Raw genomic sequence first — 24,235 nt, 5'->3', positions numbered from 1 at the left:
AGCTCAGGAGTTCAAGACCAGTCTGAGCCAAGGTGAGACCCTGGCTCACGCCTATAATCTTAGCACTCTGGGAGGCCGAGGCAGGTTTGCTTGAGCTCATGAGTTTGACACCAGCCTGAGCAAAGAGACTCTGTCTCTACTAAAAACAGAAAAACTGAGGCAAGAGTATCGCTTTAGCCTAAGAGTTAGAAGTTGTTGTGAGCTATGATGCCACAGCACTCTACCCAGGATGATAGCTTGAGACTCTGTCTCAAAAAAAAAGAAAGAGAAAAACTAGCCAGGTGTTGTGCAGGCTGCTGTAGTCCCTGCTACTCAGGAGGCCAAGACAAGAGGATCTCTTGAGCTGAAGAGTTTAAGGTTGCTTATGAGCTATGAGGACGCTACAGCACTCTACCTAGGGTGACAGAGTGAGATTCTGTCTCAACAACAAAGTCTTTTCCTCAGCCTTATAAAAAGCCAGGAGGATTGGTGTGCTTAGTAGCACCTTTGGCCCCTGCTCTTCTCCCACCTCTGGAATGCTCCTAGGGCCAGCCCCCTGCTGCCATTTGCTCCTCCTGCAGGAGGCTTTTCCTAAAGGCCCTTCCTCTGTCCACAGATCATATTGTGATGAGCACCTCTGGCCAAACGTGCTGGCCCTCCTGGTAGGAAAGGGGAACCTTAACTAAAGGAGCTAAGACTGATGAGCCAGGCAATTAGGTAGGGCCCTGTGCTCAAAAGATGTGACAGGGAAGTAACTAGTCTATCTGGCCCTAGCTGGCGACCAGAAGGCAGGAGCAGCAGGCAACAGCTCGGGCCCTGTGGTTCTGGGCCTTCTCGCTCCAGGCAAAGGTAACAGGTCCTGCATCTTGCTGCCTCTCCCGGGGCTTCAGCCCTGTCTCACCTGGGGTGGGCCATGGGCAGAGCTCCTGAGGGAGCCCTGAGCAGGAGGCTGAGCTCACCACCTGCCTTCTCTGGAGGTGTGGGCTGCATGGCTGGGCTTTGTGCTGGAGAGGAGGAGGAAGAAGGCACGGCTGGAGCAGGCGGTGCAGGCCTACCGTGGGCAGCTCCTCCGGGAGGGTGCCACACGCCTCCTGCGCTTCGCAACTGCCACAAAGGCCTTCAGGCAGCAGCTGCAGGCCCAGCAACAGGTCAAGGTAGGCTGGTGCCCAACATTCCCATGTGGACCAGGTGGGGTCTGGTGCAAGCTGACAAGGGCCCTATCACAGGCAGCCCACACCCTCCACCGGGCAGTCCGTCACTGTGCCACGCTCTGGAAACAGAAGGTGCTGGGCTGCGGTGGGAAGTCTCAGCCTCCAGCACCAGTTGCAGCCAGTAGGAGAGTGACATTTGAGGGTCCCCTTCTCGACCAAGCTATTGCTGGTGCTGGGGATGCCACCCTGGAATCCAAGAGGCCCCGAGCTCTTCAACCTCAGGAAGCCCTGGGCAGCCTGGCCACAGGAGAACCCCACCTCCAGGAGCTGTGAGTTGCCTGTCCTCACCTCTTCTCTCTCCCTCCTGGAACAAAAGGTTAGACTGAGCAGTAGGGAAGAAAACTGGGCCCTGATGGGATGGGATGAGCCAGGCATGGCCTTGTCACAGTTGAGCTGTTGAGAATACCAGATCCCAGCCCTCTCAGGATGTGAGGGGAAAGACTGGGGTGGGATTTCCACACCTTCTTTCTCCTTTGCTTGCCAAAAAGGAAGTAGGTGTTTTATCCCCTGCCACACTTCCAGCCCTCTCCTGTCTATCCTGCTGCCAATGCACAATCTTTTTTCAACATGACAGGTGTAGTTGACAAAAGAAACAGGCTGTAGGCAGCTGTTCCCCTTTTCCTCCCTTACAGCCGAGACACTGGCTCCCTGTCAGAAACCCCTCTTTTTGTGACCTGGCACCTAACCTTCCACTACCCCATCTGTCCCCACCCCATGCTGAGGGAGCTGGAGGCTCCCAATGTGACAGGCACTGCATGAGAGGAGAGACCAGGCCCCAGTCAGCTGTTCACCGTACTGCCTGCCTTGGACAGGAGCCTGAGTGGCTCAGAGACTGCTCTCCATGATGGGGACCACACCTGTGTCACCAGGGCTGCTGTCCAGATCATAAGAGACAAGCAGGTCTTCTGCTTCACAGATGAAGCAGGTCCATGGGATCAGGCTCCCTCAGTCAGAACTGGAACAAGTTCTCCATGGCCTGGGTCTACCCCAGCTTGCTTGTTGACAAGAGTGGCCTTCAGGCTTCCATAAAACTGGAAGGGTGGGACTGGATGACCTCTACCCATCTACCCATGCAGGTCTTGTCCCCCCCACCCCCCGCAGCCCTGGTCAGCCTGAAGGAACAGACCCTGTGATTCCTCCCAGCAGTGCTGCCCGCTCAGCAAGGAAGCAGCCGAGGCGCCCACACTTCCTGCTGGAGCCCATGCAAAGCCAGTGGTCCCTGGGGTGTGGCACCCTTGGAAGGCAGGGGTAGGCTGTGTGGTCATGGCCTCCATCTGGGGCCTGTGTTTTGGTGGCCCTAGGGTGGGTGGTCCCTTTTCCTTTCTCTTCCTCAGTCCCAGAGAAGGGCCCCATCTCCTGACTAGGTTCCTGCCTTCCCTCTGCTTAGGGGTGAGATGCTGCAGGAGTGTGGCCTAAGCATGACCAAAGCAGCGAAGGCTGCCCTAACAGAGGCTTCAAAAGCACCAGCCCCAAGCAGTCTCCTGCCTGGGGCCATGTCAAGTGCCCCCAGCCCAAAGCTGACCCCCACTGCAAGTACAGGCTCGGAGCTGCTGCTGCTACCTCCTTCCTCCTTCATGCCTCGTGGGGTAGAAGCAGCAGCCAGGGTGAGTCGTGCTCTACCAGGCCTGGTCACCTGGGCTCCCACTCCTCGGTCTGGCCCTTGATGCCCTTGCTGGTGCACTCGGCACTGTAGCCACAGCTATACTCATTGTTTCTGGAACACCATGTGTGGGAAGACAGGCCACTAAACTGGTAAAATGTAAGTGCCTACTACATACCAGGTGTGAGGGACACAGCTGTGAATAGCCTGCTGAGGCCTGTGCCCTTGTGAAGCGTATTGTTTAGGCAGAAACAATGAAAAAAACACACTGCGTGCAGACTGGTGGCTGCACATCACACGGCCTATGTGGGCCATGGTGAGTTTGGAATCTGAGTAAGAATTAACACAAATTATTTTTTAAAGAAGTTCAAAGCAGGGCAGTGCCTGGGGTTCAGTGGGTAGGGCGCCAGCCCCATATACCGAGGGTGGCAGGTTCGAACCCAGCCCCGGCCAAACTGCGACAAAAAAATAGCCAGGCGTTGTGGCGGGCGCCTGTAGTCCCAGCTACTGGGGTGGCTGAGGCAAGAGAATTGCCTGAGCCCAGGAGTTGGAGGTTGCTGTGAGCTGTGATGCCACGGCACTCTACCGAGGGTGATAAAGTGAGACACTGTCTCTTAAAAAAAAAAAAAGTTAAAAGCACAATAAGTATATTCTTTTACTTTTTTGATCAGCATAATTTAAGTGTGCAAGGGAAGTTTAACTATTGGTTTACGTGTGCCCGAGGTAAAAAAGGTTGAAAAAACACTGGTTAGAGGAACCTGGGCAGGGATGGGTGATGAGCACTCAGTAATGGAGGTGACACAGATACAGTCTGGCCACCCCAAAAGCTGGTACCTGAAAGGGGGTGGGGGCAGGAAGGAGCCAGCTCCTGTGGTGAGTTTGGCCTTATGGGCCCATACACCCTGGCTGGAGTGGGGTTGAGAGGAGTCTCTTCCCTGTCATTGGAAGGCACCAGGTAGGGTGGTGAGGGACATTCTCCCTAGGGAAAGGGAGGAGACCTGTGGGGGTAGGGTTGGCCAGCAGGAACAGCTGACTGACCTCTTATTGAGGTCCAAGCTCAGCAAGGTCCTGAGCTCAGAGCAAGAAGAGGGAGGAAGGCCAAGGAAGGCCTGGACCAGCTGCTGGAGCAGGATGGAGCTGGGGATGCTCCTTAGGTTGCTTGCAGGACTTTCTTCCATGCTGTTGAGTCACACAGGCAGGGCAGGGCCAGACTCCAGGTATGCTGGCTACAGCAGGGGCCCAGGAAGCCAGCTCCTGAGGCCTGGTCTTCCCCACCCTGCAGGGCAGTCGGTGAGACGGAGGGTGTGAGGACATGGTACTCCTCTCCCCAGGCTTCCTCCTGGCTTCTCTGCTCAGTGTCCTTCCTTCCTTTATAGGTGTCAGCACAGCCAACCACCCCCAGGCTAAAGCCCCAGGCCCCCCGTCTCCTCCCTGGGGACTTTAGGGACACCAAGGCTCGGCCTGGCTCTGAAGCTGCAGGTATGTAGCTGGGGCCCATCAGAGCAGTGAGCACCCATGTCCCAGATTGTCAGAACAAGCTCAGACTCCTGTTGCTGCAGGCTGTTTGGATCTGGAGGCCGAGCTTGAGGGGATCCAGCAGCAGTTACAGCACTACCAGGCCACCAAGCAGAACCTCCGGTGAGGCCTGGGAAATACACTGGCAGGTGTTGCCTGGAAAGGTGGGAGGTCCCATTTCCCCCAAACCAGCTACCCAGGATCCTTGGGGCTGGTCTGCTGGGTTGGGAAGCCCTCTGTGCTGTCCAGTAGTACCCACTCCCTCCACTCCATCCAACTCAATCCATAAGTGGGCTAGATGCTGCTTTCAGTGGGGGATGATAAAATAAAACTACATTACCTCCCCAGTGATTGTGATGCTGCTGTTAAATGTGTAGGGAAGACAGACCTGGGCCTCCCTCTGCGCTCAGGGATCTGGGGGTCATCAGCATAGCATGTAGCAGCCTCAGAGAATCAAGGAAATAGGACTGGTCCCCTCATCCCCAGATCTGCACAGGAGGGTACTCTCATCTGAGTTGCTATTTACTGGGGAGGGTGGAGGATGAGAGGAACAAGAACATATTGGCTTCCCAAACCAGGGGCCAGTGTCTCTGGGCAGGACGTCTGACCAGACATACCCCTTTTCTCTACACCCCATCCTCACATCACAATTGACTGAAATGCTTCTGCCCAAGCCAGAGAGGGTCTGCCCAGACCCCAGCCTGGCAAGCAGCAGTTGTGCCCCCCCTCAGGTCCTGTCAGCGGCAAGCCAGCAGCTTGCGCAGGTGGTTGGAGCTGAGCCGAGAGGAGCCCAGGCCCGAGGACCAGGAAATGGAGCTGCGGGTGCAGGAGGAGCTAGAGGAGGTGAGGCCCAGGCCAGCCTCTGGGACAACCCCACCTCTGGCTGTTTCTCCTCTCAGCCCAGACTATCCCATGCCAGGTGGAGCGGCAGATCCAGCAGCTGATCAAGGAGCTCCAGGCGCAGCGCCAGCCCATCAGCTCCTGCGTTGGCCGCATCCAGGCCCTGCGGCTCACCCTGTGCTAGTGTCTTTGCCCCTGGCCCTCTCCAGGAGCAGACTGCAAAGCCACACTGGGTTTTAGCTTTTTATTTCAAAATGTTTTGCAATTAAATGAATTACTGTTCAGAAGTCTCCCACTTTTCATACAAAAATACTGTGCTACTGATACAGTTGAAAGAGTTCTATGATTTCTCCTACAGGAGAAATCCACAGTGGCCCGAGTCAACATGAGATCTGGCCCCATCCCAAACCTCCAGGGCTCCCCAAGGCCTCTGTACCTGTTAAGTCAGAAAGGTTTTCTAGGCACCAACCCCTCATACACCAAGGCTCCTCTGCCCCCAGCACAGCCCCTCAATCAATAGCAGCAACTTTCTCATGTTTCATTTGGGGCTGGATACAGGGAGGGGGTACATGAGCTCTCCCCTGGCTTTAGCTGGGCCTCTGCCACAATGAGGACTTCGGCCAGCTCCAGAGGCCAGTCATCAGGGCCTGCAAAGGTCTGCATCATTAGTCACTGTTTTCAAAAGACACTGGAAGGTCCAGGGTGATACATTCAGCTACAAGTGCAAAGAAAGAGTGCTTTTTCAATGAGGCAAATTTGGGAAGAGAAAGTGGTTTCCAGGAAGCTGCATGGCCCTGCTGGGAGCGGTGTTCACAGTCTGTGCCAAAGAGGCACTTCACCCTGTGCAGGCCAACAAAAGCAGAAAAGGCCAACAGACAATGGCCCAGGTGAAGGGGGAAGCAGCAAGAAGGTAGGTACACTATTTACCACCTAACCCTTTTACAACAGTTACAACCAAGTCATGCTCAGCTGGGAGAGAGAAGCCTCCAGTTTATACCATATTAAAAAGAGATCCAAACAGCCTGTACTTTTTTCTTTGTAAGGTAGGGTAGGAAGAGGGAACAGCACAAGTTGAGGGCACGGCAGGGACTCCAGGCACCTCATGAGGATACAGAACCTCTTGTTTGCACCTGAGTCAGGTGGGAGTAGAGTCATTCCAATCCTACATGGTCAGACCCCCCCTCATCCGGATGGCCTCATGGCATTTTCCTTCATTCTCTGAAAAAGATCCCTCAGCAGCCACCGGCAGGAAGAGGCTCTATAGAGAGCCCAGGGCCTCTCCAAAGTGGATTTTCTGTCCTGCTTTCAGCTGGAAGTTGAAGTCTTTGGGGGCCTCGAAGATGAGCACAATGGTGGAGCCCAGGTTGAACTCGCCCAGGTGCTCGCCCTTCCGCATGGGGATGCCCTCCTTGTTGGCGTGTGTCACGAAGCTGAAGTCATTGTAGGAGCCCTTGCTGTATCTTGGGCTGTTTGTGTGCAGGTCCTGTGGCAGGAGGTGGGGTCAGAGTGCCACCCCAACCTGTGCTTGGGTCCTACTCCCTCTGTTGCTTGTTCCCACCTGACTCCAAAACCAGAGTGTGGACAGCAGCTTAGGGCCAGGAGGGCCCAGTCTAGCTATATCACACACAGCCTCAATACCTGCTATGAATGGGCCCTGTCAGACAGGGAGAAACCAGACCCAGCTGTTCTCTCAGCAAGCTCGGAAGCCAGAGGCCATCAGTCCCAAACTGATACCCAAATGGCAGCACCCCCATGAGCAAAGTGGGCACGGTGTGAGTGCCAGCCCCCTCACATATGCTCTGCCCTTCAGCCCACCTAGCCCATCCCGTGCTCCCTTGCTGCTGCTCATCTCCCTCCTTTGACCAAGGTTCCTGGCAGAAGACAAATGCCAGGCAGGGAGTTTAATTCCTTCCCTCTCCCTCTGCCACCTCTAGTTAAGGTACAAGTGGCAGGAACCATGGGAGAGAGGCTTCAGCTAGTAGGGGGAGTGCTCCTCAGGCCTGGCCAGAGATGTGACCCTCCCAGCATTTACAGTCCCACTGAATCCTGCCCAACAAGTGAGATCAATGGACCCAAGTCCAGACCTTAGCAGGGCCTGGGTCCTGCTCACCTGATCAAAGTAGATGCGAATGGAGCCCACATTGGTGGCCCCCACAGCCGTCAGTGAGAAGAAGCCATGTTTCCAGTCCCCAGTCAGGACTACTCGCTCATTGTGGCAGAAGAGTTCTTTGATCCAGCGAGCCATGCCGGGGTTCACCGACATCAGGGAGCCTATGGGGGCAAGGACCACTGCTACTCCCATCCAAACCCAAGACCTAGAGGGACATGTGACCTATCACCTCAGTGTCATTCCAAATGCAGAGCAGGCTGGACCCCAGGCTCCCTAAAGCAGTCAACTCCTGGCCTCCACAACCCCAATCTGGAGCCTGGTCTCTTGGCCCTGATGGGCTCCACTGCTTCTGCAGAGGCCTTCTGTTGAGAGGTTTCTCCTGGGACTGAGCCAGTCCACGAAACTGTCAGCACCTGGGGCTCCTCCCAGGAGGAAAAGGGAATGACAGAAGCTGAGTGCCTCTGTCTGAAGCCATGGGGGCAGCTCCCACCCACCTGCTGGCCCTGAGCCTACCTGGGAAATGTCGCCGGTGGGAAACAGTCCAGTCAGTTGGGGAATGAAAGCAGTGGTAGTCCCCAGGGGCCAAGTAGATGACACAGTGGTAGAGCTCGTTCCCTTCCCGAGTGACCAGCTGGTTCTTGAAGGAGTCACATGAGGTAGCTGTGGGATGGGGACAGATATGAGAGCCACACTCTCATATGAGCTCCAGTGCCACCCAGCCCAGAGAACAACAAGCACAAAGCCTGCACACGACTCTCTGGGAAGAGTCAAAGTTCTGGTGTCAGCCCTCTGCCTGCAGCCTTCCCTGCCCTACCCCACGACGTCTGGCCTGTCCACACAGCACAAAATGGCCTTGCTCTGCCTGCAGTGACCTACCTGCTGGGAAGGGCAGGTCTTCCGTGTAGGTGCGTGGGCCCAGGAACGACTCCAGGGAGTAGGTAACCCCTTTCACTTGCTCTACCTCGCAGTTCTTCACCTGCCCAAAATTGAGGATCTTCCCATCTGATGGGCTGATCTGGAAGCACCAGGAAAGGCTTGCTGCTGGGAAGGAGAGTTTCTCCTCCCCTAGGAGACAGCCCCCACGTTGTCATGGGCTGAGTCCCTAAGGCCCTGCCCTTGCTGGATATGCTGGGCACATGCTGGAGATGGGCTGTGCTGGGCAGGGGGACCCCCATCCCCCAGGGTCCTCCCTAGGCTTGGAGGCTGCTGGGCCTGGCTCCCAAGACACAGGCAGGAATCCTGTTCTGCAGGCAGGAGGGAGGTGAGGGTTGGGCCTCACCACGCTGTGCAGGCCACACACAGGCCGGGCCTGCGGCTTCAGCTTGCGCCGGAAGAACTCGCTAAGGTTGCGGTAGTGGTGCAGATCCTCCACAGCGGCTTCCTTCATGTTCACCCCAAAGGTCCAGATGTATAGGCTGTAGACGGGCCCACGCAGCCAATGTGGCAGCTCCACCTGGTTGAGGCGGCCCCAGGCCCGAGAGAGTAGACGTGTAGGCACTGACTTGTACAGGGCCACCTGCAGGTGGGAGTGCAGGGTCTGAGTTGGACACACTGCCCTCAGCTCCAAAGCACCCCCCACTGCAGGAGAGAACTTGCACCCAACAGAGGCTACCAGGCCCAGATGCCTGCACACCGGTTTTGTGATATGGCTATTTCTCACTAGGAACCAGACTTGCACTTGCCAAATAGTCTCAGACTAAGGATTAGCATACGACTTGGGTTGTTTTAGCCATTTCACCTGAACGTTCAACAGTAGCTGCCCCAGCCCCAGGTAGACTGGCCAGCACAGTCTTCTTGAAGAAGGTATGGAGAGATATGAACACATCTGACCCTAGCCACAGTGTCAGTGTATGACAGGGCAGTGGGCATCGTGCCCTTTTTCCAGCTCGCTGGAACCTCTGGGAAGAGACTCAAGGCACCTGGAGTAGGTCTTTACAGGAAGCAAGGATGACACCTAAGCAGCATCAGGGATTTTCTGAGGCAGATCTGCACTACCCACTGTCATCGGGGCCTGAGCTGCAGACACAGGCTTCGTGGCCCCCACAGGTCTAGCTGGCACACAGACGGCCTGGCTGCCCCCAGTCTGAGCCCTGCAGCAGGCCCTGCATTCAGAGGCTTCTCCTGGGACTAAGCCAGACCACAAAGCCATCATACCTAGGGCTCCAACCAAGAAGCAAAGGGGACTTGACTCCTTGGGGCCTCCCTGTTGTCCCTCCCTCCAATGCAGCCTGGAGCACCTGACCACAGGTCTGGAGATGGGCACTGGGTCCTACTCATTGGGTTCTGGAGCCTTCCCAGGGCCAGGTACCCAAGGAGTGGCAGCCTCAGGTGCTGCTGCCATAGTGGGAATTGACTTGAATCAGCAGCTACCCATTCTCCAAACACACCACAACACAAACTCACCAAGGCATAGAAGTCATTTAATTGCAACTTTCAACATCTCTCCAATATCTTGAATCTCTCCAATGTCTCTGCTTCCCAGAGAGTTACTCTGACCCCTCCCAACCACCTGGAGGGCTGCTGTGTGATCAGGCACTGGATGGAGCCTGGTCTATGTCCAGTGTGCCTTGGTGCCATTGAGCTCTTGTGACACCCATCTGGGCAGTCAAGGGCCTAGGAATAGGGTTTCCTTGGGATCAGCCTGCCCAGAAAGCTAAGAGGAAGAGTAAGCCCTCTAGGGACTGGAGTGGCAGGCCAGCTCCTTGCCCAGTCTGGGGATAGGTACTTGTGTAGCCTTCTGGGTCCTTACCCTAAGGCAGGGTTCCTCAAACTGTGGCCTGTGGGCCACATGAGGCGGTGTGACTATATTTGTTCCCATTTTGTTTTTTTTACTTCAAAATAAGATATGTGCAATGTGGGCGGTGCCTGTGGCTCAAGGAGTAGGCGCCGGTCCCATATGCCAGAGGTGGTGGGTTCAAACCTAGCCCCAGCCAAAATCCAAAAAAAAAAAAAAAAAAAAAAAAAAGATATGTGCAATGTGCATAGGAATTTGTTCATAGTTTTTTTGTTTTTTTTTTTTTTTTTAAACTACAGTCTGGCCCTCCAACGATCTGAGGGACAGTGAATTGGCCCCCTGTTTAAAAAGTCTGAGGACACCTGCCGTAAGGGGTCCAAACAGACCCCAGCCCTCCTAAACCACCCTTTCGCATCAAGAATTTGGACTCTTCTCAAAACCACCTCTTAGCTCCCTTCTGCCTGAACACAGGAAGTCAGAGACAGATACCATTTTCTGAATCTCCAGTATGGGTTCTCTCCAGAACCAGAGCCCCAGAATGGCACACATGAAGCAGGCAGGGAGAGCAGTGTATACAGCAAGTTTTCACTCATTTTGTTGGGAACTGTGTGGCCACCAATAAGCCTTGCCTTTTCAAAAGCTGCCTTGCCCTTCCCAGCCAATGAACTTTCCAACAGCCACCCACCGAGGGCACAACCATCACCTCCATTCCTGACAACCCATCTCCTTCTTGGTCTTTCTTGTACCCCAGGCTCTCCTCCGGGAGAGGTTGGGGGCCACAGCAGCCTGCACATACTTACCCTGCTCACGGGCCGCCATCCCACCCGGCTGAGTGGTCTGAGGGCACCGAAGGGCAGGAGGTAGTAGAGGACAGTCAAGGGCCAGGAGCGCAGTTTCAAGGCAGGTCTGGACATGCAGCTCAGCTGCCCCAGCCTCCGCCTCAGGGCCAGCTGGGGAAACTGCAACCTGCAGGGCACATGTCCATGCACAGCTGGGGTCAGTGACCAGACTCTGGGAGGGACCCAGGAGGGCCCGTTCTGTCCACCCACCCTCCACCAGCTGCCTAGCCCATGGGGTGACAGAGTCCTGCAAGCACTGGCTACACCTTGTCCCAACCCCACTGTGAGCCCAGGGCTTGGCTGCCCCTACCTGGTGGTCTCACTTCTCAGTTTCTCCTGCCAGCCAACCAGCTGGGAGGACTGGGAATGCTGGGCAGATGAGAGGGAGTTACCTCTCAGGTGGAGCAGCTGCTGGGCAGGAAGGGGCCTGGTGTGGGGAAGGCACAGTGGACAGCCTGCTTTGCACCCCTTCCCCGCCAAGGCCAGCTCTGCCTGAGCCCTGGCTGCACACCATACTACAGAGCTATGACCTGGGCAGGGAGGTGATCGTTCGCTGAGTCTTACTACTATCCCTTTGCAGAATCTGGGATATTCTCTTCCTCGTTCCAGGCCTCTTATTTCCTCATCTACTATATTACGGGACTGGGCCAGACAAGATGAAGGAAGCACTTAACACACAGGCCCCCACCCCACAGGACAGCTCCGTCCAGCTGCATAGTCCTTCTGGTCTTTCTAGAGCAGGTCGGGTTCTCCAGCCCATCGCCAGGTTCAGGAGGGGCGTCTCCCTCTCCTGCTCTGCCGGGGTCACAGCCCCCACTCAGTGGCCTCCTTCCAGCAAAGGTGGTTAGGCCTCCCACCAACATTCCCAGCACAAATTCAGTGAGTTCAGCACAGGCTCGGCAGGGGTTGCAGAAGCTGAAATGAGCCTTTCCACCAGAACCCTGGCCTCCTGAGCAGGACCCAGGCCCTAGACCCCTTGTCCCATGGCTAGGTCCTCAAAATGCTTCTGAGGCCCCATTGTAGCCATCAGGAGACCATGCTGCCGCTCACTCTGAGGATGTCCCCAGGCTCGGTTTCCTTATCTGCAAAGTGACTGCTTTCAGCTGGAAAATCTAAAGCTGCCATCTGAAACTGTGCTCAGGAAGAGCTGGATATTCTCTCAGTTGCTGAGCAAACCAAGCGACAGGCATCTCAGCTGATAGCACAGAACAAACAGCTGAGCCAACAGCCAGGCCACAGGGTGGGGTGCAAGGCAAGGCTCTGCGCTCACAGGCTGTGCATTCCCAGAGCACCCCACATGCCACCTTCTTTCCCACTACCCCACTGTTTTAAAAGGTCTGGGAATGTGGCAGGGGCCAAGCAACAACAGGCAAATTACTGCTCTCCCTGAGGCCTCCCCACCTGCCATGCTCACTGCAGAAAAGCAGGAAACCAATCCTGGGAAATCTGCAACCCATGGCCAGCTCAAAAGGGTATGGGGAAGCCTCTCCCAGGGAGGAGGGGCTGAGGATGGGGGAGAAGATGAGGAACATCAGGGCAAGGAGCACCAGAATCAGGTCCTGAAGTCTACTGGCTGCCTCCCTTGACGGGCCTCTCCTACTCGGGGCACTTGGCGCCCCAAGCTGGGTCCCCTCCAGCCTCTGGAGTTGACCCCCACCCCCATAGGCTTGCCGCCACTTCTACTTTGGGGTTGTTGAACATGAACTCTGACCTTCCAGAGTTTGTGGCAGGGCAGAGGGGTCAGGACGTGGCGGGCAGCATCTCACCATTTTGCTGTGCGGAGCTCTGGTCCTCGCAGTGCCTCTGACTGACACATCCTGGGCAGGCGTAGGGAGGGCAGCCAGGCTGGCTCGCCTTTGTTTTCCTCTTTCCTCCCCTTCCCCCGCACCAGAGAATCTGCCAGAGGATCTCCCGCGCTGTTACTGCTCCAGGGGCTCTGTCTCTGTGAGGCAGAGGCCGGCTGTTGGGTGCTGGTGCTGCCGCTTCCCCACCCTGGTTCAGTCTTGGTGGCCCAAAGGGCAGTTAGAGGGTCAGGGCTATTGCAAACAGACAGGCACTGGTCACATTCTTGCTCAGGCCACTTGTCAGGGTTTGCAGCCTGAGGAAGCAGCCCCTGCACTCAGCCCACTCTGCACTGTGCCCCAGGCCTGGCTGCCTGCCAGTCCCTGCTGCCCGGAGCTGAGCCAGTCTGCCCCAGTACACGTCCTCAGCTGGGCTGGGGGCTGCAGGTGGGCACAGCACCTAGGCTGCCTGTTCCAGTGAGCCATGGCAGGGAGGAGCCCAGTCACCGCTGGCAGGGTTTCTGGGCGCCTCTCAGCTGCAAGAGCACAAGGTAGGGAATCTGAGCCCTGAGCTCTAGGGCAGAGAGCACAGCAGCAGCCTGTCTACGGCCCCTCCCTCTCTAGGACCTGACCCATTTTCGATTCAGGTTACTAAGTAGCACCTGAGGAATGAGATGAATGGGAAGCCTGGAGAGGCACGGTGGTGGGAGCCTGGCCATCTGACCTGTATCAGCTCTTCATACCCCTCCCAGCCTGGGAACCCCCTAATACCTGGCTCTGACCTCCTCCTGGCCCCCTCAAGCTATGCACTGTGTGACCTCAAGGAAAGCTCACAGGCTGTGCATTCCCAGAGCACCCCACATGCCACCTTCTTTCCCACTACCCCACTGTTTTAAAAGGTCTGGGAATGTGGCAGGGGCCAAGCAACAACAGGCAAATTACTGCTCTCCCTGAGGCCTCCCCACCTGCCATGCTCACTGCAGAAAAGCAGGAAACCAATCCTGGGAAATCTGCAACCCATGGCCAGCTCAAAAGGGTATGGGTTCCTATGGCTGGGAACCCACTGAGACTAACCAGTTCCTTCCACTTTCCCATCTTTGTTCCCCCCCCCCCCCCCCCAGTTTTTGGCCGGGGCTGGTTTGAACCTGCCACCTCTGGTATATGGGACAGGTGTCCTACTCCTTTGAGCCACAGGCACCGCCCACTTTTCCATCTTTGGTTCAGAAAAGCACTTTGGCCAGGGGCCCTCCCTGGGTGTCTGAGAGGACACACCCAGGCTCTACACAAAGCCACTCACCTCGGCCTGCAGATAACAGGGAAGGACAGCAAACATCCCCAGCTGTTGCTATCTCGGCCCAGGGCAACCAAAGGCCTCCAGGCCCCAGGAAGGATAGGAGCTGGCAGGAGCTCATCCCTCTGGGCCTCCTATCCTAAGGACAGTATTGGAAGGGGGCAGGAGCCTGCTGCCCTCTTTAGATGGAGAAATGTGGCCCCAAGAGCTGCTTCCTAAAGCACAGAATAGCTAGGCAAGGACTCATGCCACAGCCAACACACTGTGACAGAGCAAAAGCCAAACTCAGACATGCCTCTAGGTACACAGGATGAACATCAGATATCCTGGCAAACCCTCCTCGGCCCCACAGAGGTACCTGGCACCAGTAAGAGCTGCTGAATCCCTGGGTATGCTACTGGCCTCTGGGATCTGACACAATAGGCAACTAAGGTCTGGACACAGTGTGCACTTCTCTTCCTGACCCAGGAAGTGGCAAGGCCTGGCCTACCCCAGACCAAGCTGTCCAGGTCCCTCTCTTCAATGAGTAGCAAGGATGGTTCACTTCAGGATGAGCCAGGCGGGAGGCTGTCAACCCTCTAAACAGATGCACACAAGCCTCCTCCCTCAGGAAGATGACAACACCAGGAGTGCGGCACAGGCACAGGACACCTGACCCATCCCATCCCACGGCTCCAGACACCGCTATTTCTGCCCCAAGTTTATGCCCAGCCTCTTTCCATCCTCGATGGTCAAGTTGTTCCAACTGTCCTGCCTACCTACTGAGCACACCCCAGGCCCACGAGGCTCTGCACTGGCCTCCTGCTAGGGAAACAGGCCCAGAGGGGTGATGGGCAGTCCAGGATGAGTCTGGTGCCTAAGTCCAAAGAAAAGGCTCTTTTCCTGCTCAATGGAGTATAGACTAGACACTAAGCTCACACCCTGATTCCAGAAGAGGCAAGCGTGGCCTTGTAGGATGAGGTTGGAGGGAAGAACCTCAAGAGCCCTGCCTCCTGCCAGTTTTCCTCACTATCCTGCTACCTGGATGTGACCACTGCAGCCTTTAATTTGTCAGAAAGGCACAAACCCAGAAAAATCCAGGTTGGCAAAAAATCATGAGTTCTCAAAGCAGATTCCTGCTTGAACCTTGGCATTTCATTCTCCCACAGTGCTGCAAGGGAGCCGGGTCAGACCCAGCTAGGGCCCTGCTGAGTACTCAAGGCACGCAAGGCCTGGCTGGCAGGCCAGACACCCACTAAGGCAGGGGAACTCCTGGCTCCTCCTTCCTATAGTGGAGGAAGCTCAAGGGAACAGCTCCAGACTGAGGAGCTGTTTCTCTGGAGAGATGCTAAGAACCACTCTGAGGCGCCAGGCCTCCTGAGAGTCAAGGACATTCCACGGAGCTAAATTTGGGGCTATGACCAGCAGGACTTTAAAGTCATTACAGGGCCTAAGGACCAGTCACCTGGAACATGAGAACTCAGAGGGCTCTGTGGCAGGGAACGACCTGGTCACTGCAACCCCAGCTGTCCTCCTCCACCCTAACCCCGAGAGCCAGGAAAGGACTCAGTAAGCCATAGGTTCTGTATGGGTTGCAGTTCTGCAGCTAGAAAATGGGAAGGAAAATTCCTCCTGCCCACCCCTTAAGCCTCAGAGCACAGCTGCAACCATGGCCCAGAACAACTCTGCTCAGAAACCCTCACTTCCACCCAAGAACCCAGTGCAGCCTCACCTCAGCCCCCAGATCTGGCTCCCAACACCTCACTTCTTTCCACAAAGGCAAACCCTCACTCTGAAAGGGCAGAGGTTTCTACCCCAGGAAGAAGGAAAGAATGGAGCTTAGGTGGCAGTTCTGTGAGAGGATCCCAAGCTGCAGGGGCAGTGACTGCCCTGGAGTAGGAGGCCCCAGCTGAAGGGACCACACAGGGAGAGGGGGCCAACCATGTCAGGATATGCTGTTCTGGGGGTTCGTACTCAAGCAGCACAGCAGCATCTCCACCCACCTCTCACTGCCCAGGACGGAGGCCACAGCACCTGCTTCCCCCAGTAGAATGGAACATTCCAACCGAAGTTGGATGGACAGACCCAGGCCAGCCAGCAGTTACTACTGGTGTGGTGTGGGTGGGCGCATGCGTGCAAGCGTGGATTGTCAGGTGCAAGGTGCAAGGTGGCTGTGGCTCATAAGCAAGCATGTGCGTGTGCATGTGTGCACTTGCACGTGTGTAGATGTGTGTGCCTAAGCTCGTGTTTCTGGAGCCTAGTCTGAGCCTCAGCAAGGCACAGCTGGCAGTGAGGAAAAAGGGACTGTCCCACAGACCCCTAACCAGTTCTCCTAGGACCTTGCAACTCTTGAGTGTCTAGCCAGGGACACCCCAAGAATTGGCTCCTGCTCTCTGGCAAAAATCTCTTAAGAGCTAGGGTCATCCCTCCTGAAGCTCAGCTTAAACTTCCAGGGGCCCAAATCATGTGTCTAGCGGCCTGACCTTGGCTCAGCAGACTCCCCCAGAAGCAAGGGGCTGGGTTTCTCCCCAGCACCTGGCAGCTGTGTCCAGTGGAGCAGACCAAGCCTTACTCCCCTCTGTTCCAGGGCTAGCAGCAGACTTAACTTCCCAAGCAGGGGATGGGGAAAGTGGATTCTCCCCTGGACAAAATGGACAAGCCATCCTAGAAGCAAGGACAAGAGAAGGGGGAGCAAAGAGAAGGGCCCAGAGGTGCCTTCAGGAGGCTCAGGAACCAGGAGAAGAGACAGGACATCACAAGCCACCTAAATTGCCCAAAGAGGAACCTCCTCTCAGATGACCTTTGGCACCTATTGGGGAACAGGGCTCTGCAAAGCAGCAGCACGACCCCTCCCCAGCCCTCAGGTGCTGACACAATGACAAATCCTAACACCTCAGGGCTCTACTTAGGAATAGGGCACTTCCCTCTCCCTCAGGCGCCCTGTCCCCACCCGGCGGAGGCAGCACAGAGAGACCGGGAGTTCTGGGTGAGGGAGGCAGCTGCTGAGCCCATGCTCCCCAACAGAGCGCCACCAACGCTCTGCCGGCATTTCCCAGCATCGCCTTCACTTCCCGCACAGACAGGAGATGCTGCAGTACGTGGAGGAAGTGAGCTCATGCAGCCTGGGCCCCATGACCCATGTCAGGGGACAGAAGCCCACAACTTGATCAAGACTGTCCGGTTGGGTTCCTCAGGCCCCCACATCCTTCCTAGCAGTGAAATAGCCACCACCACCACCCCCACGCAATGAGCTAGAAGGACACCCCACCCCACCCCCCGGCCCCGGGGTCCAGTCCTCTGGGCAGGCAAGGAAGGGCAAGGCAGGGCAGGGCGCCTTCCTAGGAAGTCACCTGTGGCTCCCGAGCTCAGCTCGTTCACCGCTCAACGCTCACCGGCAGGCAGGTCCCAGGTCGTCTCCCGGCTCCAGCCTCCGACTCCCTGAGCAGCGCGCCCGGCCGGCTGGCTCGCCTCAGTCTCGGGGTGGGCGGGGCTCACGCTCCAGCCACTCAGACTACCGGGGCGGAGGCAGGAGCCCGACCCCGGCCACCGTTAAAGCAGCCGCTCCCTCTGAGCTCCAGACAGGCCCAGCCGCCGGCCCAGCCCCAAGACTCCTTTAAGAGGAGGGGCCAACCCAGAGATGAAGGGGAGAGCAGCGGTGAGGGAACAGTTCAGCCTGGGCACTGTCACAGGGATGCTCCCACACACACCAAGTGTGCCTCAGCCCCCTCCCCTCGTCCTCCTCTCTGCCGCCTGTGGCTGGCCTCCAGGAGCCGCTGCCTCCCTCACCACTCCCCGGGGACCACTGCCAGGCAGGCTCAGGTCCCCAAAGGCTGCTGATCTGACCTGGGGTCCTTGATCATTCCCACAACCCATCCTGAAGATGTGAGGCAGCTCCCAGCCTTCATGGGGTCCTCCAGGCAGGCATACTCAGGACATATAAAATGCCCTGCCCCTAAAAATAACGTAGACCAGTGAACAAGTGCAGAGGGAACAAGGTCCAGCCCTGGCCCAGAGCACACAAGCTTCCCCCTGCTGTGATGAAGATCTCATGGCATGATGTGTGCTGTGTTCTTCTACTCCACAGAGGGGAGGACCCCAGTCTGCTGGGACAGCACCCTGCCATGATAGCCACAAGGTGCCAGGTGCCCAGAAAGCACTGGGTCCACATGAGATGGAATGAATCAGCTTAACATTGTTTAGGGAAGAAGGGAGATAGGAGGAGGACCAGCTTTCAACCAAAGAAAGGGTATAGAATCAAGCTGCCTCATTCACACCTGCAAACCAGCTCAGCACTTCCCATCCCTCACTGATTTGGCCTCAGAAGGCTCAGTCTTCTAGCTTTGGGCCACTGCACAACTCCAGCTTCTTCTGACCACTACAAATTTTGTTTTCTAAAATAATTACCATTTGAAACAGGAGGAGAGTGCCTACAGGACTTGTGGAGAGATAGGGGTGGTGGGCCAAGGCAGCCAGCATTTCCCAGCATTGCCAGGAATCCCTACAATGCCACACAGACGCAGCCCCACACCTGTCCTCCTTAGCCGGATCCAGCCCAAGCAAGTGCTGCATGACAAGCCACTGACCTGGACACAGTAGGGAGAAGGCAATAGGTGGGGGCAGGCCTCATGGATTCCCACAATATTCCATTCCTGAGAACTGTACCTTGCAGAGGTAAGCAACGTGTAATTCTAGCCCAGAGCCTGAAGTTCTGGAGGAGGGCTGGGAATACTTGACACACAGGCTGCCTCTCATATTCTCCCATCCTGAGCCTACAACAGACATCACCACGCAGGTCCTTGAAAAACATCATTTTGGGCAGTGCCTGTGACTCAGTGAGTAGGGCGCCAGTCCCATATACTGAGGGTGGTGGGTTCAAACCCAGCCCTGGCCAAACTGCAACAAAAAAATAGCTGGGCGTTGTGGTAGGCACCTGTGGTTCCAGCTACTCAAGAGGCTGAGGCAAGAGAATCGCCTAAGCCCATGAGTTGGAGGTTGCTGTGAGCTGTGTGATGCCACAGCACTCTACTGAGGGCAATAAAGTGGGACTCTATCTCTACAAAAAAAAAAAAAAGAAAAAGAAAAAAATCATTTCATCATAATGCTGATGAGAAGGAGGAAAAAAGTAATTCCTGGCTGGAACACTCGTTAGTAAGCAGACTCTGCACACTTTCCTCACATCCACGTGCGGTTTCTCTAGGCACTCCGGTTCCCCCCAACTCCCAGAGCTATCTATGCACAGTAGGTTCACTGGTGTGTCTGACTTGCCCCAGTATATGTGAGTGCACTCACTTCCTACCCAGAGTGGGATCCCATCTTGCACCCTGAGCTGCTGAGATAGGGTCTGGTCACCTCAACCCTGAGATGAGCAGGTAAATAATCATCTTACTTTGTTTTGTTAATCTTTCTTAAGTATAGATAGCTCACATTTATTTCAATTTTTAATGTTAGACGTGTTTGGGGTCTTTATTTAGAAGTCTGGTAACGTTTTTGTGATTAGAAATATATGCTGTGATGGCTCGGTGCCTTTAGCTCAAGTGGCTAGGGCGCCAGCCACATATACCACACCTGGTGGGTTCAAATCCAGCCCAGGCCCACCAGGCAACAATGACAACTACAATCAAAAAATAGCCGGGCATTGTGGCGGGCACCTGTAGTCCCAGCTACTTGGGAGGTGGAGGCAAGAGAATCGCTTAAGCCCAAGAGTCGGAGGTTGCTGTGAGCTGTAATGCCATGGCACTCTACCCAGGATGACAGCTTGAGGCTCTGTCTCAAAAAAAAAATTATATATATGCTGTGGGAGCTTAACTTTTTTAGCCTATGGTAGAACTGGTTTCACTTAAAAGTTGAAGATTTCAAGAACCTATGTACAATGTTAAGTGATGACTTACTGGAATTGATCCCAGCATTGTCTGAACCCCAGGTGAGACTGCAGACCCCTTCTCACCTTGGAGCTGCAAACACCATATGAAATAGGATAACAAGGAGTTTAAAGCATAGAAGGATGCAGACATAGAATCCGAGCACCATCAAATTCCAGAACTAGGAAGACCACTCTCACTTCCCCAAAGCCTCCAGTATTTGCAGTCCAGGCCACACCGGTTCTCTGGGTACAGAGGGAAACAGCCCCAGTGAGATCAGCAGGAGAAAGGTCTGCAGATGGCAAGCCTGGGATCCGAACACACTCTGCCTTCTCGCTGCTAAGTAAGCTCTACAATTCTAATGGCCCGCCAGGCTACTTTGTGCCCACTGGCATTCCTTTTCAACCACTCGAAGCCTCTAAGCCTAGTGAACTGGTGCTTTAAACCCGTAAACCAGCCCACCAATCTTTCGTGAGATTAGCCTTCCATCTGGACCTCTACCAACCACATGTATTTGCCAGGGAAATGCATTCTGAGTTTCAAATAATTGGTTAGCAAATGAATTTCTTGGGGGAGAACAATCCTCTGGGGTAAATTTATTTTCCCACCTTGTTCTGACCAGCTGAGTCCTTAATTTTCACTCCTACCCAGCTAAGACTCCCCTGGGTGGGCGTGCCACCTAGTGCCATTGTGAGGGGCTGCAGGCCCCAGGGATGCCCACAGACAGAGGCTTCCCCACGCCCAATAGAGGCCCTAGAGGAAGATGGCTGATGTCTCACCACTGGCCTGAGGAACCACAGGCAGGCATCAGCTTCCCAGCAATCTGGGCAGGAAGCCTGGCAAGCTCAAGTGCCCTCAGCCTGAGGGCACTTCCTTGTACACAAGGTTCTCCAGCCCTGCCCACTTCCCTGCTCTGGTTCAGGGATGGTCCTTGGCTGTCCCCTTAGGCTGCACAACTTCTTGGATGCCCCTGGCCACACAGAGTCCCTCAGCAGCTCCCCAAGGGACAGAAGGCTGGATACAGAAAAAGGGCTTTCAGCCAGAGCAAGCCCAGCAGACAGCTCCACGCAGGGGCACAGGCTCTGGAGCCAGGCACTCCTGCTTGGGAGTCTAGCTTGTTTTTAGGTTCCATGTCTTCAGGCACAGTCTTATTCTCCCACAAGCTGGCCCCCCAAAGCCAGGGAAAGCAGCTCCCAAGTGGTACCTTGGCTGGAGGAAGGGCTGAGATAGGGCCTGAGGCCTGGCCACACTGCAGCACACTGGACATCAGAGTGTGACTATGTATCTCTGAGGTAATTGTAGCAGGAGGGGCCCTGCCATCTCCTCCTGCCCTAGAATGAGCCCATGATTCCCTACTGGCCACTTAGGAAAACTACTCTGCTCAGGTGGTACCTGAGCAGGCGAGAGGCTTTGCTTCCCTCCTCACCAACTCGACTATTTGCCCATTTTATCATCTGCGATGGTTTTCTCACACCTAATAGTACTCACTAAATCTCTATTCCCTGCCAGCACAGGACCAGGTATTTACACATACATCCTTCTCACTTACCAGTTTTATGAGTTAACAGCAGCCCTGTTTACAGATGAGAATAAAATGACAGTATTTATATACAGTTTAAAAATGTGCCTAGCATGTCTAAAACTCTCCATGTTCAAGGATATTGTAGTGCTGAGGAGCTCCAGGCGGCGCATGGGGACAAGAACAGGACACGGAGCTCTTCACAGGGTCCTGTCTTATGCCTAAACTGGATTGTGGGAGAACAGACAGGCTGTAGTGTCTTCATTCCGTTTCATGAATTGGACTGCTGCTCCACATGTTTTTGAAAATTTCTAAACTAAGGCTAGAAATAAGGCACTAGTTGCCAAGGCAGGAGCCACTGTCTCTACAAGCCCTACTGCTCCTGACTAAGGCTTGTCTTCCATATGCTGCCCCCCAGCGCCCCAGTGCCCCAGGGCCAGGCCAAACAATGAACAAAACTGTATCATTACACTGAGATGTGTACAGATGTATTTAGGGGTAAAGTTTCATAATGTCCTTACAAAAGGTTCAGTGTAAAATGCACACATATGGAGATAAAGCAAGTATAACAAAACAATAACTGTTCAATCAAGGTGGTGCATATGAGTAACTCTCATTCAACTTTTCTACTCTGTTCAAGTGCTCGCAATTTAAAAGTTGGAAGACTTTCCTAAACCACAGAAAAAATTTCTAAATTCTATTAGTAATGGGGAGAAAAATCCACGCCCCCATTCCACACACCAAACTTCTCCAGATCTAAGGGGAGGCAGAACGTGTGGGGCCTGCTCTAGGCATACCCCAAGGCTCCCCCCGTGGGTCCTCACGTGGAAGAGCTCAAGACTGAACATCTACCATCTGTTTCCTGTTCACTCAGCCCAGGTGCACCAAGTAGCCATGTGCCTGGCTCAGGCTGAGTGCTAATGTTCACAATATTAGCCTTTGGGGCTGACGAGAGAGGCCAGCTGCCAACCAAGGCTGGCCCTGTAGCCAGGTCCCTCCTATCTCTGCAGTCACTTCCAAGGGCTGGAGAGGCCTGGAGGAGGAGAAAGGACCCATGGTACTGGGGGTGCCTCACCATCCCAGGCATCGTGTCTTCTGATCAAGGAAGAGAGGTGCCTCCCAACTCAAGACAGGGCAAGCCTGGGAGTGATGGCTCATGCCTGCAATCCGAGCACTCAGGGAAACTGAAGTGGATATGGACTGCCTGAGCAAGAGCAAGACCCCATCTCTAAAAATAGTTGGGTGCTGTGGCAGGTGCCTGTAGTCCCAGCTACTCGGGAGGCTGAGGAAAGAGAATCGCTTAAGCCCAAGACTTTGAGGTTGATGTGAGCTGTGATGTCATAGCACTCTACTGAGGGCAACATAGTGAGACTCTGTCTCAAAAAAAAGAAAAAAAAAAAAGACAAGATAGAGAGCAAAGGAAGTTTGTCACTAGATTTCACCCTGTACACCTTAATAGGAAACCCCAAGGGAATGGCCATAGTGATACCCAAGACAGCTATCTAAACTTCTACCCTTCTAGGTCAGAAGGTACTTAATGAAGTTTTTCTGTTCTTCCCCCTTTAAGGAATTACGTATTTATCATTAAAAATTTCTCACTGATGGGCAGTGCCCATAGCTCAGTGGGTAGGGCAACGGCCACATACATGGAGGCTGGTAGGTTAGAACTGGGCCTGGGCCAGCTGAAACAATGACAACTGCAACAACAATAATAATAAAAAAAAATAGCTGGCATTGTGGCAGGCTCCTGTAGTCCCAGCTATGTGGGAGGCTGAGGCAAGAGAATCACTTAAGCCCAAGAGTTTGAGGTTGCTGTGAGCTGTGACACCACAGCACTCTACCCAGGGCGACAGCTTGAGATGTCTCAAAAAAATTTTTCTTTTCTCACTAACACTAAACTGTTAAGTGATGTTTTGTTTTTTCTTTTTAATTTGAGATGGAGGCTCACTTTGTTGCCCTTGGTAGAGTGCTGTGGTGTCACAGCTCACAGCAACCTGAAACTCTCGGGCTCAACTGATCCTCTTGCCTCAGCCTCCCAAGTAGCTGGGACTACAGGTGCCCACCACAACACCTGGCTATTTTTAGAGATGGGGTCTTGCTCTGGCTCAGGCTGGTCTCAAACTCTTGAGCTCAGGTGATCACCTGCCTTAGCCTCCCAGAGTGCTAGGATTACAGGAGTGAGCCACTGCGCCTGGCCTGTTAAGTCATGTTTTGGTAGGTATAACCCTGGTTTCATGCCACTCTGTGCTTTATCTACACTTGCTCATGGGAATGGCAGGGATATTCCAGGAGCAGCAGCCTGAGAGACTCACTCAGGTGCTTGAGTTGAGGCTCAGGTGTGGCAGTGAGAAATCCTTTGCTCTTCATTTTACAAAGCAAAGAAGAAAAAGGGAAAGCTACAAAAAAGCATCTCTATCCTAAAAGCACAATTCTCTTTCCCGTTCTGATTCCAGTCTAAGGAAGAGATAATCTCTCTTTTTTTTTTTTATTAGAGACAGAGTCTCACTTTGTCGCCCTTGGTAGAGTGCCATAGCGTCACAACTCACAGCAACCTCCAGCTCTTAGGCTTAGGCGATTCTCTTGCCTCAGCTTCCCAAGTAGCTGGGACTACAGGTGCCCGCCACAACGCCTGGCTATTTTTTGTTGTTGTTGCAGTTTGGCCGGGGCTGGGTTTGAACCCGCCACCCTCAGTATATTTGGCTGGCACCCTACTCACTGAGCCACAGGCACCACCCAGGAAGAGATAATCTTTCTGATCCATTCTCCTAAGGAATGAAGTGTTCCTCTCCCCATTTAAATCCAGTGAAGATGAAAAGCCTTCATTCCATAATGACACGTCCTACAAAGTACATATTTAACATCAGCCTTTGCCAGAGTGGCAAAGAAGGAAGAATCACACTCTTCTGGAAACAAGGCTCTTGACTCCAGTAACTTGGAGCAAGAGACACCAGCTGAGCAAGGGCTGCCCCTTGGGCTTGG

The 24,235-nt window shown here is 54.5% G+C and overlaps 2 protein-coding genes across 28 annotated transcripts in view; one reads left to right on the top strand and one right to left on the bottom strand.

Moving 5' to 3' along the window:
- The window catches only part of SFI1 (SFI1 centrin binding protein), a 129,658-nt gene extending 124,273 nt beyond the window's left edge, over nucleotides 1–5,385 (top strand). For 6 of the 16 annotated variants that reach the window (XM_053589978.1, XM_053589980.1, XM_053589973.1 and 3 more), the window contains 7 exons: nucleotides 754–828; nucleotides 957–1,459; nucleotides 2,292–2,438; nucleotides 2,578–2,794; nucleotides 4,167–4,269; nucleotides 4,350–4,428; nucleotides 5,037–5,385. In XM_053589978.1, the coding sequence (XP_053445953.1) occupies nucleotides 754–828; nucleotides 957–1,459; nucleotides 2,292–2,438; nucleotides 2,578–2,794; nucleotides 4,167–4,269; nucleotides 4,350–4,428; nucleotides 5,037–5,385 (1,473 nt within the window). The remainder of the gene's footprint in view (nucleotides 1–753; nucleotides 829–956; nucleotides 1,460–2,291; nucleotides 2,439–2,577; nucleotides 2,795–4,166; nucleotides 4,270–4,349; nucleotides 4,429–5,036) is intronic. The other 10 variants (XM_053589987.1, XM_053589986.1, XM_053589981.1 and 7 more) reach the window with 9 other exon arrangements.
- The window catches only part of PISD (phosphatidylserine decarboxylase), a 51,113-nt gene continuing 32,253 nt past the window's right edge, over nucleotides 5,376–24,235 (bottom strand). For 2 of the 12 annotated variants that reach the window (XM_053589990.1, XM_053589988.1), the window contains 9 exons: nucleotides 19,768–19,830; nucleotides 12,595–12,864; nucleotides 11,139–11,255; nucleotides 10,790–10,955; nucleotides 8,535–8,771; nucleotides 8,132–8,270; nucleotides 7,769–7,915; nucleotides 7,256–7,416; nucleotides 5,376–6,628 (listed from right to left, as the gene is read on the bottom strand). In XM_053589990.1, the coding sequence (XP_053445965.1) occupies nucleotides 6,404–6,628; nucleotides 7,256–7,416; nucleotides 7,769–7,915; nucleotides 8,132–8,270; nucleotides 8,535–8,771; nucleotides 10,790–10,955; nucleotides 11,139–11,255; nucleotides 12,595–12,864; nucleotides 19,768–19,830 (1,525 nt within the window). In that variant the 3' untranslated portion in view covers nucleotides 5,376–6,403. Of the gene's footprint in view, nucleotides 6,629–7,255; nucleotides 7,417–7,768; nucleotides 7,916–8,131; nucleotides 8,271–8,534; nucleotides 8,772–10,789; nucleotides 10,956–11,138; nucleotides 11,256–12,594; nucleotides 12,865–17,229; nucleotides 17,622–19,767; nucleotides 19,831–24,235 lie in introns of those variants that run through there. The other 10 variants (XM_053589995.1, XM_053589997.1, XM_053589996.1 and 7 more) reach the window with 10 other exon arrangements.

The sequence above is a fragment of the Nycticebus coucang genome, chromosome 4 (assembly GCF_027406575.1).
Source record: "Nycticebus coucang isolate mNycCou1 chromosome 4, mNycCou1.pri, whole genome shotgun sequence".
Taxonomy (NCBI): Eukaryota; Metazoa; Chordata; class Mammalia; order Primates; family Lorisidae; genus Nycticebus; species Nycticebus coucang.
This window is presented reverse-complemented; position numbering and strand designations above follow the sequence as displayed.